This window comes from Planococcus citri, chromosome 2 (genome assembly GCF_950023065.1).
Source record: "Planococcus citri chromosome 2, ihPlaCitr1.1, whole genome shotgun sequence".
Taxonomy (NCBI): domain Eukaryota; kingdom Metazoa; phylum Arthropoda; class Insecta; order Hemiptera; family Pseudococcidae; genus Planococcus; species Planococcus citri.
In genome coordinates this window covers 8,549,622-8,565,319 of record NC_088678.1, presented here as the reverse complement: position 1 = coordinate 8,565,319, position 15,698 = coordinate 8,549,622, and the positions used below count along the sequence as shown (strand labels likewise).

The 15,698-nt window shown below is 36.5% G+C and overlaps 1 protein-coding gene across 21 annotated transcripts in view; it reads right to left on the bottom strand.

The window, feature by feature from the left end:
* The window catches only part of LOC135834500 (uncharacterized), a 227,586-nt gene that overhangs the window by 153,878 nt on the left and 58,010 nt on the right, over nt 1-15,698 (bottom strand). Inside the window, exon 5 of one of the 21 annotated variants that reach the window (XM_065348402.1) lies at nt 748-3,033. The exons of 19 other annotated variants lie outside the window; for them this stretch is intronic. In XM_065348402.1, the coding sequence (XP_065204474.1) occupies nt 1,001-2,989 (1,989 nt within the window). In that variant the 5' untranslated portion in view covers nt 2,990-3,033 and the 3' untranslated portion in view covers nt 748-1,000. Of the gene's footprint in view, nt 1-747; nt 3,034-11,987; nt 14,148-15,698 lie in introns of those variants that run through there. One more of the 21 variants, XM_065348412.1, reaches the window with a different exon arrangement.

The following is a 15,698-nucleotide window of genomic DNA, read 5'->3' as shown; positions in this document are numbered from 1 at the left end:
CAAAAAAAAATTCTGAAAAATTCTCAGTTTTAGTCCTTTTTATGCAGAATAACTTAATATATCAAAGAATTGAAGTGGTGTTTTTCATTTTCATTTTCGAGAAAAAAAAAAAATTACAAGTTTGGCACTTATTGCAAAAATACCATCAGAAACCTAAATGAATTCTCATGCTGAAATTTCCATGGACAAGGCTACAGCCTCTCCAAGTGAGCCGATTTGCTTGAGATTTTGAACACAGTAATAGCATTATAATTATGATGTAAATGACTCTTTTGTAGCTTTGAAAACGGAGAAGTTTTCATTTGATAGAGAAGATATTCGATGGAAAATTTCTGTTAAATTGAATTTTCAAATTTTTTCAACTAGATGGGCCTCCCAGCACAACTTATTTCAGATAGAGGGAAAAATACCTATATGGTACAGCACCGGATATTATTTACCCAGCTGAAGTGACAACATTCGGAGGGGTGGTAGGAAGTGCGAAAATTCCCAACCTTGCAAAAAAAAAAGATGCAGAGCGGAGCTAAAGAAGAAAATTTTCTTGAAATTGAAAAATAGGTGAAGACGAATCAATTTTTGAAGACGGTCTATCAATTCGTGCATCTCGTTTTGTATGACTTCTTTTGATCGAGTCGTCAACTAGCCCAACGATTATCGTTTTGGAGAATGAGGGAGCTTTTCTGAGACGAGAGATGGTAAGTACAGGAACAGGAACGCCCTCTATAAGTTAGCAATTAATATTCATAATTATGAACGTGCCGGCCACTTTAAAATTTATTTTTGATGAAGTACATACCACAACAATCATAAGTTCTTATACCTATACATAATAATAATATCGTAAAATATTTCGAGTACCATAACAGCTCAACACATGACATTTACAAGCTCAAAAAACGTAAGGTTAGATCCTAAAAAAAAATCTCCTTAAAAAAACAACACTTGAAATGATAATATTATTCAAATTAGTATCGATCTTCACATTGTTTAATTGGAGATCTCACAATGTAACCCGATCGGCAAACAACCTATTGAACTCGCCGATTTCTTCAGGGTTTCTAAAATACCATTTCAAAAATCCAGTGACACAGAACTCAATATCATTCATTTTTACGTCTAGTGGAGTGAATCGCCGCCAGTTATCGTCGTCAGCAAAGAAATCACTCATCGGTAATACCGATTTTTTGAATGCAGTAACTTCTTCTTCACTGCCCAAGCACCAAACTAGAATTTTTTGTAAATCATCAGCTGAGATAAACTGGATAAGGTAACGATCGAGTAGGCAATCTCTCACATGCTCCAAAGTGCGCTGTTTTAAGCGATCGGTAACTTCTTCATTTGATACAAATGTACCGATGAAATGTATCAAGTGATCGGGAGAACATTCGTTCCAATGAATGCATTTATACAGAATGGTTCTAAACTCACAAAAAGATACAATACGATTTTTAAAATCGACAGCAACTTCAGCATTGTCAAAAGTATCGTTGATGAACGTATTCATCAGTTCCAATTTAGAGAAATCATCAAGTTCCAAGACGAAAGATTCATTAGAAATACACGACCATAATAACCGCTGTCTTAAATCCATTCTTTTTTGTGTATCAGGACAGCAGAAGATCAAAATATCATTTAACTGTTCAAAACGTCCTAGTCCCAATGCTCTAATGCAACACGAACTGATACTATAGTAGTCAGACATACAGGTTTCTTTAAACTTGGCAATATCGTTTTCGTCTTTGAAGCACAGTTTCATTATTCGGTGCAAATCTTTTCCACGAGTGTCGACGATCAAATTACGCCAATTCTGTTTCCAAAAATCATTTCGGTCTTGGAACGAAGCATCCGACAACAAAGTTAACAGAAAGCTGATCTCCCTATATTCTTTACGTGTGATGGCATCTCTTACAAACAGGTGGCCTTGAGTTAAAATATTTCTGACCGTTGATCGCTTCCATTCATCTGGAGAATTTCTCCATATTTCGCAGCCTGAATACGTTTGATTTTCGGTGCTTAACCAATCTTCGACTTCGAGTACGGCAGAATATGGATGATAATCGGTCACCTCCGGTACATACGACCCGCTGGTCTCGGTTTGCATAAATAACCCAATCAGATCTGTGAATTTATTTTTGTTCATCTTGTGTCTAATATACATCCACGTTGGAAGAACATAAAATTTACGATTCCAACGAATCAATAGATCATGAATCAGGGTAACACCTCTTTCAAGCACAAAACTGCCGAGCAGTTGATCAGTTAATTTTGGCAAAATAAACCTGACGAACGACTCATCTTCGCAATAAGATAGGCTAATGGTCTCCGACAATCGACTTTCTGGACTGATTCGGTTCCAAAAATATTCTATAGATGACCAATGTTTAGATTCACACATTTCTAACATAAAACCGTCGAGTGGATCACCGTCAGGATTAGGTATCCGTTCCGGTTCATTTCTCAGCATACAGATCCAATAAAACAATTCAGGATTTCGTTCAAATTCGACTACATTCAAGTCTTGTCTCTCTGACACGGAAGGCCAAATCCGTCTAATATCATCTTCAAAACAATACATACAGGCAATTTTGAATTTCTCATCATTACTCAGTCGATCACACGTCATCATTCGTTTTGCTGTACTAATGTAATGAACAAAGCCGTCTCGATCACATATAAAATCATAAAAATTGAGTACAACGCCAGTTTCATCTTCGTGCTCAAAAATATGTTTTTGGTGATGGTAAGCCGACCATTCTTTTACAGAGGAGATAAATGTCTGGCTGCATACTTTGATCATGCGTTTGATTGAAGAAGGCATGTTGGGGGGTAGATTTTTAAGCATATCTAGGCGGTATATAAAATCATCAAGCACATTATTTTCGACTCCCCAGCGCCATAATCCGATAACAAGTGCCTGGCAGGCGATTTCTTTCAGAGTTGCGGGACTCGGATAGATGAGATCGTGTACGTTAGATACCATTTCGGTCATTTTGAGTTTTCCATTTGTCTTGATTCCAGGTGGAATGAACCAATCTAAAAAAATTATTTCAAAGTTAATAGGCCATCTGCCATATAACCCGAGTAAGTATCGAATGTACGTAATATTTAAACATGCTACAACATTAAATTCTTTCAAAATTTCGGATCTGGAACGACTCTCCGAAAAGTTTGCTAAAGAGAAAGCTCTCGCAGACCATTTCACCCTTCTTAACCACCTATGGATTTTCCTCAGCAAATAACCTTTCGTAGCATTCTATAGGGAAAAGTTTGATAACAAGTTGAATTTTGGTACTCGGGGGTTTTTTGATACGCTGAAATCGAATTTGAGGTGTTCGGGTAAATCCGATGTATGCTTTCCCTTTTTGTTGACCCCAACCCCCCCCCCAAATTCGCTTTTTCGCGTGTAAGTCCAAAAATACGCATTTTTACACAACGATGCTTCTTATTGATATTGTTCTACTCTAAATCCTCCGTCTAATAAGGGGTCAGCGAAGTTTCCAACCCCAAGGGGGGTGGACTTATGGTCACTACACTACTCAAAGAAGAGGTGTTTGGAGAAACGGGGTGTGAGATATTTGGTCAGCTCTCATGGGACTTTTTGTGAATTTGGAATTTTCAAAAAAAAATGCTGGAGGATTCAAAAACGTCATGAAACCACCTCCAATAGACGCAGCGTGTTAAAATAAAGTAAATTTCAATTTTTCAACTTTATTGGGTCAAAATTTCGAGGCAACTCAAACTTTTAAGGATTCGCTGGAGGCTCCAGAATTGCTTGAAATTGTTTCTCACCGACTTGATTTCAGCTTTCTAGTGAAATTTGGTTATACTTTGTCTTTCCCCCATTTCTTGCCCTTTGCTACTCAAAAATTCACCAAAAACCAAAAAATGCACTTCAGCTCTTGAAATTTTAAATAGTGATGAACTCTTACACCTACTTTTTCAATATTCAGATTCGTTCGGATAGAAAAAAAATTATCTCCATTTGAAGTGAAAAAAAAAACAGAAAGGAGTAAGGTGTCAATAGAGAACAAAAATTTTGAAAACGCTGATCAGAATTTTTTCAAAATGAAGTACTTCAGGAGAAATTTTGAATCAGCAATGTTTATTTTTGTAAAATTAACCCCTCTTCGCTTCTGAGAGGTCTCAAAACACATGGAAAACTGCAAAATGACTTCAAAAGGGCCAAGTTTTAAGCACCTGTTCAAAATTATTCGATCTTTTCGACAAACGAACTTGTTTAGAAGCTTTACCATTTTTCTAAGGTCCTCAATTCCGCAATAAAAAACCAAAAATTTCGTGAAATAGCTCAAATTCAAATTAGTATGTCAGAATTTTTAAATTTAATCAATACTTTTTTAAAATAATTCCAGAGCTCGTACTGTTTTTTTTTTTTTTTTTTTTTTTTTTTGTCAAAAAAAGTGACTTTACTTTAGTAACCTAAAACGCCCAAAAAGGTATCCAAGAAGTAACCAAAAACATGGCCAATACATTTGAAGGCAGAAAAAAAAATCACCAAATTAATCAAAATCTAAAAATGAAACTCGATAGAAACGTGTTTAATTTCAGTAAAAAGCAAAACATTTTGGAAATTACTGCTAAAAAAGTCCTTTCGGGCGAATAAAAAGTCACATTAGAACTATTACTGGAAGAAAGTAAGTAAGAGTTTTCGTATGCAAAAAACTTGACAATTTTTCGCAAAAAAAAAGAAGAAAATTCTCGACAAATTTAGACTAAAAGCGAGACTTTTTTTTTTTTTTTTTTTTTTTTTTTACAGCATACGAGACTTCAACAGTAATTTTAGTAAAAAGCAGGGCATCTTGGCGATTTTTACGAAAAAAAAGCGAAACATTGTAAGGCTAAAAAGCGAGATTTTTTAATGTTACTATCCTAACTCATAAGTTGACAACATGCAAGGCTTGAATAATTTTTGCAAAAAGCAAGACTTTTGGGAATTTGGCAATTCTTGACAAAAGCGACCTGCGAAAAAATTGCTTGAGCAAAGCGAAGGTAAATTTTTTCATTATGAGAAACGGAAAAATCTGTTTGAAGTGATTTTTCACAAAATTCCTTGACTTTTGAGAAATAAATGCTGAAAATTATACGAAATTCCTCGACTTATTCAGGATTTCCAGGCTTGTGGACATCCTGGGACAGGCACACCTTTTAATGTTACGAATAAACAATTAATATTATGTATTCATATTCACGAACAAATCGATCGTTTTAAAATTTATATTGAAAATGTACCACAATCATAAGTTCTTAAGCATCATGTCGCTAAAAATATCGGATAAGTACCATAATAACTCAACACATGACATTTTCAAGCACAAAGAACGTTGACACTAAATAAAAAATCCCCTTGTAAAAAAGTTAAAAAAGAACACTTGAAATGGATAATATTATTCGAATTATTTTCCATCTTTACACCGCGCCGATTAAAGATCTCACATTTGTAACCGATCGGCAAACAACCTATTGAACTCGTCGATTTCTTCGGGATTTCTAATATACCATTTCAAAAACCCACCGACATGCCTATCATTAATTTTCACCTCCAGTGGAGTGCACATCTCCCAGTTATCGTCGTTAGCGAAGAAATCACTCATCGGTAATACCGCTTTTTTGAATTTAGTAACTTCTTCTTCATTGCCCAAGCACCAAACTAAAATTTTTTGTAAATCATCAGCTGAGATATTCCAGATAAAATCATCATCAGGTAGGAAAACTCTCATATGCTCTGAAATGCGTTGTTTTATGGAATTTGTGACTTCCTCGTTTGATACAAATGTACCGATGAAGTGTATCAATTGATCGGAAGTATATTCGCAGCGCAAATCAATGCATAAACAGAGAAACTGTTCAATCGTACAAAAAGATATAATACGATTTTTAAAATCGGCAGCAAGTTCAGCATTGTCAAAAGAATCGTTGATGAACTCATTCATTAGTTCCAATTGAGAGAAATCAAGTTTCAAGGCGAATGATTCATCGGAAATACACGACCATAATAAGCGCTGTTTTAAATCCATTCTTTTTTCAGCATCGGGACAGCAGAAGATCAAAATATCATCGAACTGTTCAAAATATCCGAGTTCCAATGCTCTCATGCAACGCGCACTGATACATTCGTAAGCAAACATGCTGGTTTCTTTAAACTTGGCAATATCATTTTCGTCTTTGAAGCACAGTTTCATTATTTGGTGCACATCTTTCCCACGAGTGTCATCGATCAAATCACGCCAATTATTTTTCCAAAAATCATTTCGTTCTTCGAACGAAGCATCCGACAAAAAAGTTACCAGAAAGCTGATCTCCCTATACTCTGTACGTGGATAGGTATCTTTTACAAGCAGGTGAGCTTGAGTTATACTCGTAATATTTCTAATCGCTGATCGTTTCAATTCATCTGGAGAATTTCTCCATATTTCGCAGCATAAATACGTTTCAACTTCGGTGCTTGACCAATCTTCGAGGTCGGCAGTATACATATGATAATTATTGATCTCGTTATGTATATGTGGCCCATTGGTCTCGACTTTTATAAATGAACAAATCAGATCTGTGAATTTATTTTCGTTCATCTTGTTTCTAATATACATCCACGTTGGAAGAGCATAAAATTTATATTGGCTATTGGTCACCAGCTCATAGATCAGGTCACTGCCTCTTTCAAGCACAAATCTGTCGAGCAGTTGATCACTTAATTTTGGCAAATAAAACCTGACGAACGATTCATCTTCGTAATAAGATAGAATATTGACCGCCGAAAATCCAATTTCTGGACGGATGCGGTTCCAAAAATATTCTATAGATGACCAATGTTTATATGAACACGCTAGAAGCATTAACTCATTGATCGGATCATCGTCGGGATTAGGTATCCGATCCGGTTCATTTCTCAGTATACAAATCCAATAAAACAATTCGGGCATATCTTCGAATTCGATTTCATTCAAGTCTAGGTTCTTTGACACCGAAGGCCAAATCCGTCTAATATCGTCTTCAAAACAATACATGCAGGCAATTTTGAATTTTTCATCGTTACACAGTCGATCACACGTCATCATTCGTTCTGCTGTGTGACTGTAATGAGCAGTGCCATCTCGATCATAAATAAAATCACAAAAATTGAGTAAAATGCTGGTCATATCGTTGCGGTCAAAGAACAGTTTTTCGTGATGGTGAGCCAACCATTCTTTTATAGAGGTGATAAATGACTTGCTGTATACTTCAATCATGCGTTTGATTGAAGAAGGCACGTTGGGGTGTAGATTTTTACCCATGTCTAGGCTGGATATAAAATCATCAGTCACACGATTTTCGATTCCCCAGCGCCATAATCCGGTAACAAGTGCCTGGCATGAGATATCTTTCAGAGTTGCTGGACTCGGATACATCAGATCGTGTACGTTAGATACCATTTCGGTCATTTTGAGTTTTCGATTTGTCTTGATTCCAGGTGGAATGAACCAATCTAAAAAAATGATTTCAATGTTAATAGGCCTACTGTCATATAACCCGAGTAGTATCGAATGTACGTAATATTTAAACATGCTACAACGTTGAATTCTTTTTCAAAATTTCGGATCTGGAAAGGCTCTCTGAAAAGTTTGCTAAAGAGAAAGCTCTCGCGAACCATTTCAACCTTCTTAACCACCTATGGATTTTCCACAAATAACTTTTCGTAGTGTCATCGCTAACTAGCATCTTGGCAAGTTTGAAAATTTGGTAGAAAACTGCCACAGAGAGAAATTTTCAACAGAAATGCCAATTTCATCCCCTTTTGGATGAGTTAGGGATGGAGAATTTATGGATGTATTGAGTAACCGTGTGATCTCCTCAACTCGTAGTAGCAGGGGGTTGGCGGATCGTCCAAGGAAACCATGGGCCTCTCCTGAACTAATCAGATATTCGAGACAGAAGAGTTGCCTTTATGCTTTGTCAAAAAAATATCCAAATAATGCATTTCTTCTGAGGCAATACAGGGAGGTTTCTAAAAAAGTCACAAAATTATCCAAAAGAGACAAAATTCGATACTATGATGGCGTTTTATCAAAGTGTGGGAATAATCTTGGTGCGTTTTGGAGGGCTCTGAATAAACTTGCGGGGAGGAATGCTAATAGGAATATTTTGGCTCTAAATTTACATGGTACTACTGTGCGTGACCCTGTTGAGATTGCTGGGGCCTTCTCGGACTACTTTGGAGGAGTGATCGGTCGTTGTGAGGTCATCTTGGTAGAGAGTGACTGGTAAATTATCTCATGGATAGGGAGTTTTTTGCAGACCTACAGTTTGGGTTTCTCCCAGGCAGAAGCACAGAAAAGGCGCTGCTGTTTCACGTAGATTTGGTTGTGCGCAAGATGGAGGCTGGGAAGTGTGTAGCAGCTGTGTATATTGATATTGCAAAGGCTTTCAATACAGTGGACCATGAAATTCTTCTTGAAAAATTGAAAAATTGCGGATTTGATAACTTGTCTGTGGAGTGGTTTTGCTCTTATCTGTCGGGGAGAGCTCAGAGTGTGCGAGTAGGAGATTCATTGAGTGTGGAGGTACCAGTTGTTCATGGAGTTCCGCAGGGTAGTATCTTAGGTCCTTACCTTTTCTTGATTTATATCAATGAGTTGCTTAAATTGCCCTTGAGAGGTATTGCAAGTGCTTTTGCGGATGATACGGTACTCATTGTATCTGCTGACTCCGAGGATGAACTGATAAGTGCGCTGAATAGTGACCTACAAAGGATCAGTCTTTGGTTTTCTCAGCACGGGCTTAGGGTGAATGCTGCGAAGTCAGAGCTTGTTGTTTTTGGCTTTCAAAATCGATATGTGCGCGACTTAAGAGGTAAGGTTTTCCTCCATGAGAGGGAGTGCGGTGCTCTCTGCTCCTGTCCAGCTTTAGTACAGGTGGAGAAACACAGGTACTTGGGTGTGTGGGTAGATCAGTGCTTGATGTGGAGGGAACACTGTTTGGTTTTGAGGGCAAAATTATCTAAAATTGTATATCTGATTCGCTACTTGTCTGGCTTGGTGTCTGGTGTTCATCTTCGGAGGTTCTATGTGGCTGTGTTTGAGGGTACCTTGTGGTATGGGATCGCAGTGTGGGGGGGGGGGGTGCGGCTACATGCTGGATCCAGCCACTACTGATGCTTCAAAAGCGAGCCGCTCGGTTAGTTGCTGGTGAATGCTGGGATGCTCCCTCTCAGCCAGTTTTCCGTTCTTTGGGTATCTTTAAGGTGAGGCAAATTTATTACATCACTGTGTTATCTCTGATGCACAGGTATAAAGACGCATTTGGCTATGCAGTGGGGGTGGGATTACTAGACGTGCTGCGTCGGGTGTTGTTCCGCACCCTGGCTGGAGAAAGTCAATGTCTAGGTCACTTTTTCAATACTTTGCTGCCCATCTGTACAACAGTTTGCCAGTGGAATGTAAAAATGTGAGTGTAAATGGTTTCAAAAGAATGATTGAGGAATATGTTTTATCCATCCTAGATGAATGAATGTTAGTGTGGTGTACTGAGCTATTACAGCAAGTTGTTTGAAATTATTAATTGTAGGGTATTGTTCGCTCTCTGGTTTTTCTATTTTCTAGTGGCTGAGTGTTGGTTAATTATCTATTTATCTACTTACCTATCTATTTGTTTCTTTAAGTATTTCATTTATTTTTAATATTTTCTTATTTTTGTATTTTTGTTTCTGTCTGTGTAATGTGGAGAGAGCCGATCCCCCGCTCACCAAAAGGTACTGGTGGGGTCGTAATATGTATCTATTATAAGATTGTACTTTACGAAAGAAATAAATAAAATGTATGTATGTATGTAAATTTATAGCGATCTGAAAGTTTGGTCAAGGGGGTTTAGGAACTCAAGAAACATCTTCCATAAAATATGCCTATGCTCTTTCGTTTCTTAAAAGCTCTGTCTGCCTGGCACAGTCTGATGTTCACTCATCTTGACAATTCAACGCGATAATCTCAACCTCGACCACCTTGCCCCTACCCCCTCCACATGATGAAAAAAGGAACTGGATCTCCCTTAAATTTCTAAAAATATGTATTTGAATACCTATCTGAAAGATCAATAATTACTAACACGGTTCTGATTTTTAGGGAGTGGAAAAGTTTTTTTTCCCCTTGTAAGGGACTTTTATTTGGACAAAAGACCAAAATGAAAATTTATTTCAAGAAAAATGTTTTTAACTTGGGGAGGGGGGGGGGGTGTGTTTATGTTTGGAGGCCAACATTGTTCGGAGTACCCAGGGAAGGTTTTTCTTAAAATGTGGCCAGAAATGAAAATTTGTAAAAAAATTTGTCATTTTTCACTGACCTTTCAGGTTTTTAAGTATATTCTTTTCCAATTTTGGGAAACTATACAGAGATAGTACTCATTGTATGGGGGGGGGGGAGAGGGGAGAGGAGTCTTTCCTCTGAGAATAAGGTTATTTAGAAGGATTTGACGCAAAAATTACTGAATTTTCCAAAACTCGGCACCGACTTTACTTATTCCATTTTTCTTGATTTTTTTCTCCGTTTTTGAGGCCTTTATACTAGGCAGTAATAAGCATAGTTTAGAGGAAGGTGAAGTTTTTATTCGAGAAAAAATGTCGACGCAGAAATCGGAAAATTTCGGGTAAATTGAATTTTTAAAATTTGTTCAACTAGGTATGAGCCTCTCACGACAACTTATTTCAGATAGAGGAAAAAATATGGCATTCGTATACAACATAGGGTAGGTACTATATTCCCAGCCGATGTGTCAACATTGGAAGGGGTGGTGAGGGGGTGAAAAATTCCCAACCTTGTGTGCTCAATAGGCTGGCCCCTATTTGAACTTGGTGGGAAAATTATTTTTGGTTTTTTAGTGGGCCGCTTCTCCTTAATTTGGTGCCATGACACATTAAAAATTTGAGCTCAATCGATGGCATCAAAATTATTAAAAAGTGAGTGGTTCTGTCTTTAAAAACAAATATTTTGTTAATATTTCGCATTTTTCAGGTTTGAGTAATATTTTTGTAATTAATCGGTTCAATTATTCTATTTTCTAAAATTATTACGAAAGAGCATGTTAAATGGCCCGAGCGACAAGAGTGCAAAAGATTTTGAACATTTACAATTTGAAAAATACACTTCATAAAGAAATTGATCTTTTTAATGTCAAAGTTTTTCAATGTAATCAATCCTTCTTTGAAATTCTAGACCTCGTGCCAGTTTTTTTTCGAAAAAAGTGACTTTACTTTAGTAACCTAAAAAGCTCAAAAAAGTATCCAAAAAGTAACCAAAAAAAATGACAAAACATGGGCAATACTTACATTTTAATGCAGAAAAAAAATCATCAAAAAAAAAAACCAGAACATTGAGTTTTTAATCAAAATCTGAAAATGAAACTCAATAAAAACGTGTTCAATTTCAGCAAAAAGCAGGACATTTTGAAAATTACTGCTAAAAAAGTCCTTTTAGGCGAAAAAAAATCACATTTGACATTAGATTTGTTATTGGAAAAAAGTCAGAGTTTTCGGATGCAAAAAACTTGACAGTTTTTCACAATTTTTCGCAAAAAAAAAAAAAAAAAAAAAAAGGAAAATTCTCAACAATTCAGACCAAAAGCGAGACTTTTTTTTTTTTTACAGAAAACGAGACTTTAACAGTGATTTTAGTAGAAGGCAGGGCCTCTAGGTCACTTTTAGCAAAAAAGCGAAACATTTTGGGAAATTTTCTAAAAACCGAGATTTTTTAATGATACACATAACTCATAAGTTGACAAAAAAATGCAAGACTTCAACAATTTTTGCAAAAATCAAGACTTTTGGGAATTTGGCAATTTTTGACAAAAGCAACCAGCGAAAAATCATTATGAGAAATGGAAAAATCTGTTTGAAGTAATTTTTCACAAAATTCCCTGACTTTTGAGTAAACCAGGCTTGTAGACACACTGGCACAGGAACACCCTTTATGTTATGAATAAACAATTAATATTCATATTTACGAACAAACTGATCGTTTTAAAATTTATTTTGAAAATGTACCACAATCATAAGTTCTTATACATAATAATGTCGCTAAAAATATCGGGTACCTTAACTCATGAAATAATAATATCATTCGAATTACTCGTATTTTCTAACTTTACACCGTTAAAAGATTTCACATTTATAATTATAACCGATCGGCAAACAACCTATTAAACTCGTCGATTTCTTCGGGATTTCTAAAATACCATTTCAAAAACCCACCGACACGTTTATCATTAATTTTTACCTCCAGCGGAGTGAATTCCTTCCAGTTATCGTCGTCAGCGAAGAAATCACTCATCGGTAAAACCGATTTCTTGAATTTAGTAACTTCCTTTTCATTGCCCAAACACCAAACTAAAATTTTTTGTAAATCATCAGCTGAGATATCGCAGGTAAAATCATCATCATTGAGTAGAAAATTTCTCACATACTCCAAAATGCGCTGTTTTAGTAGATTGGTAACTTCCTCATTCGATACAAATGTACCGATGAAGCGTGTAAAATGATCGGAAGAATATTCGTTGTCCAAATGAATGCATTGATACAGAGCGTCTTCAATCGCACAAAAAGATATAATACGATTTTTAAAATCGGCAGCAACTTGAGCATTGTCAAAAGTATCGTTGATGATCTCATTCATCAGTTCGAATTTGGAGAAAACTTCAATTTTCAAGACGAAAGATTCATCGGAAATACACGACCGTAATATGCGCTGTTTAAAATCCATTCTTTTTTGAGCATCAGGACAGCAGAAGACCAATATATCATTAAACTGTTCAAAATATCCGAGTCTCAATGCTCCAATGCAACGCGCACTGATACTTTCGTAATCAAACATGTTGGTTTCTTTAAACTTAGCAATATCGTTTTCGTCTTTGAAACACATTTTCATTATTCGGTGCAAATCTTTACCACGAGTAGCAACGATCAAATTACGCCAATTTGTTTTCCAAAAATCATTTCTCTCTTCGAACGAGGCATCCGACAACAAAGTTAACAAAAACCTGATCCCCCTATATTCTGTAAGTGTGATGGAATCTCTTACAAACAGGTGACCTTGAGTTAAAATATTTTTGATCGCCGATCGCTTCCATTCATCTGGAGAATTTCTCCATATTTCGCAGCATAAATACATTTTATCATCGGTGCTTGACCAATCTTTGAGTTCGACAGAAAAGAAATGATAAGTACTGGTCTCGGTTTCCATAAATAACCCAATTAGATCTGTGAAATTATTTTCGTTCATCTTGTTTTTAATATACATCCACGTTGGAAGAATATCAAATTCACCATGACTACTGGCCAACAGGTCATAGATCAGGTCATTGCCTTTTTCAAGCACAAGACTGCCGAGCAGTTGATCACTTAATTTTGGCAAAACAAACCTGACGAACGATTCATCTTCGCAATAAGATAGGCTAATGACATCCGACAATCCAATTTCTGGACGGATGCGGTTCCAAAAATATTCTACAGATGACCAATGACGAGATGGACACGCTCGAAGCATTAAATTGTCAATTAGATCGTCATTAGGATTAGGTATCCGATGCGGTTCATTTCTCAGCATACAAATCCAATAAAACAATTCGGAGCTTTCATCGAATTCAATTTCATTCAAGTCCAGTTTCTTTGACACCGAAGGCCAAATCCGTCTAATATCATCTTCAAAACAATACATGCAGGCAATTTTGAATTTTTCATCATTACTCAGTCTATCACACGTCATCATTCGTTCTGCTGTGTGACTGTAATGAACAGTGCCATCTCGATCATATACAAAATCACAAAAATTGAGTAAAATGCTGGTCATATCGTTGAGGTCAGAGAACAGTTTTTCGTGATGGTGAGCCAACCATTCTTTTATAGAAGTGATAAATGTCTTGCTGTATACTTCAATCATGCGTTTGATTGAAGAAGGCATGTTAGGGGGTAGATTTTCACCTATGTCTACGCTGGATATAAAATCACCAGTCACACGATTTTCGACTCCCCAGCGCCATAATCCGGTAACAAGGGCCTGGCACGAGATTTCTGTCAGAGTTGCTGGACTTGGATACATCAGATCATATACGTTGGACACCATTTCGGCCATTTTTGAGTTTTCGATTAGTCTTGATTCCAGGTATAATGAACCAATCTAAACAGATTGTTTCAATGTTATTAGGCTTATTGTCACATGACGTGAGAAGTATCGAATTTACTTGTAATATCAAAATATTCTACAATAACATAGCATTTTTCAGAATTTCGAATCTGAATCGGATCTCCGAAAAGCTCACTAAAGAGTCGTGAGTTATTCGTCTACCATATCGATTACATATGAACGGGATTTTTGGGAAAAGCATGATCTGAAACCTCCAAGATCAAAATTTGGTTACACACAACCTAACCTAATACCGAATACCGAATTAGTTATTCAAATTGGAAAAATGCGAAGAGCATGGATATTAGTCTCAAGCCCTCATAGGTAACCAAATTTCATTTTTTTGATTTTTGGCGAATTTTCGAAATTTTCAAATTTGATATCAACTCGAAAGTTCTCGCGGGCCATTTCACCCTTCTTAACCAGCTAAGGATTTTCCATAAATAACTTTTGGAACCGTTATTATTTATTGGTAGGTATCTCTGCAAGTTTGAAAATTTGGTTGAAAACAGCCAAAGAGAGAAATTTTCAACAGAAATGCCGATTTCATCCCTTTTTGGATAGGTTAGAAATGAACTATAGCGAACTGAAAATTAGGTCACGAGGACTTTGAACCCTTCAGAAGAGTAACATCTTCCACTGAATCTGTTTATGCTCCTTCGTGTCTAAAATCCCCCTTCCAACTCCCTCTTTATAAAGCTTTGTCTGTCTGGTACAGTCTCACGTTCACTTGACCCAAAAATTCCACACGATTATCTCGAGACGAACGAAATTTTAGTCTCAAATGTAGCTCCGCAACGGTATTTTTTCAACTCACACCTCCTCACGTATAATATAGGTCCATACTAAATTGTTAATACAAAAAGTACCTAATACATACATCATCATTGGAATCCTTACAAAATACTAAAACTTTTCAATTCGAGCTGTTTTTCATACCTATTGCAAAATTCTGTTCGCCGCATCGACTACCCCTCCTCCAACCCGGTAATGAAAAAAGAACTGGGTCCCCCTTGAATTTCTGAAAATATTTGAATACTTATCTGAAAAATTAATTACTAACACAGTTCTGATTTTTAATGTTTCGTTCATCTTTCGTGGAACCAGCCAACATTGCTTGGAGGGGAGGAAGCTATACAATGAGACTTACATTATGGGTGGGGGGGAGGCATTCCTTTGAAAATAAGCTTATTTACATAGAAGTTTTGAGGGCAGTAAGAAAGAAATCATTCAAAAAAAATGTTGAAGTAGAAGCAAAGAAATTTCGGATAAATTGAATTTTTCAATTTTTTTTCAATTTGATGGGCCTTCCAGCACAATGTGTTTCAGATAAGGGAAAAAATATACAAGTTGAGTGAGGGGGGCTTTCCTGAAAGAAAAATAAAAGTCGTAGCAGTCTGCCGCTACGTTCCTATTGTACTGTGAAAATTCGAACCCTCTAGGTCAATTTAGAGGGGCTGTAGGCTTGGCTGAATGTCAAAATTTTCAAAAAACACGTAAAATGGATAAAAAAATACACTTTTTTTGACCCTGGAGAGAGTTCAA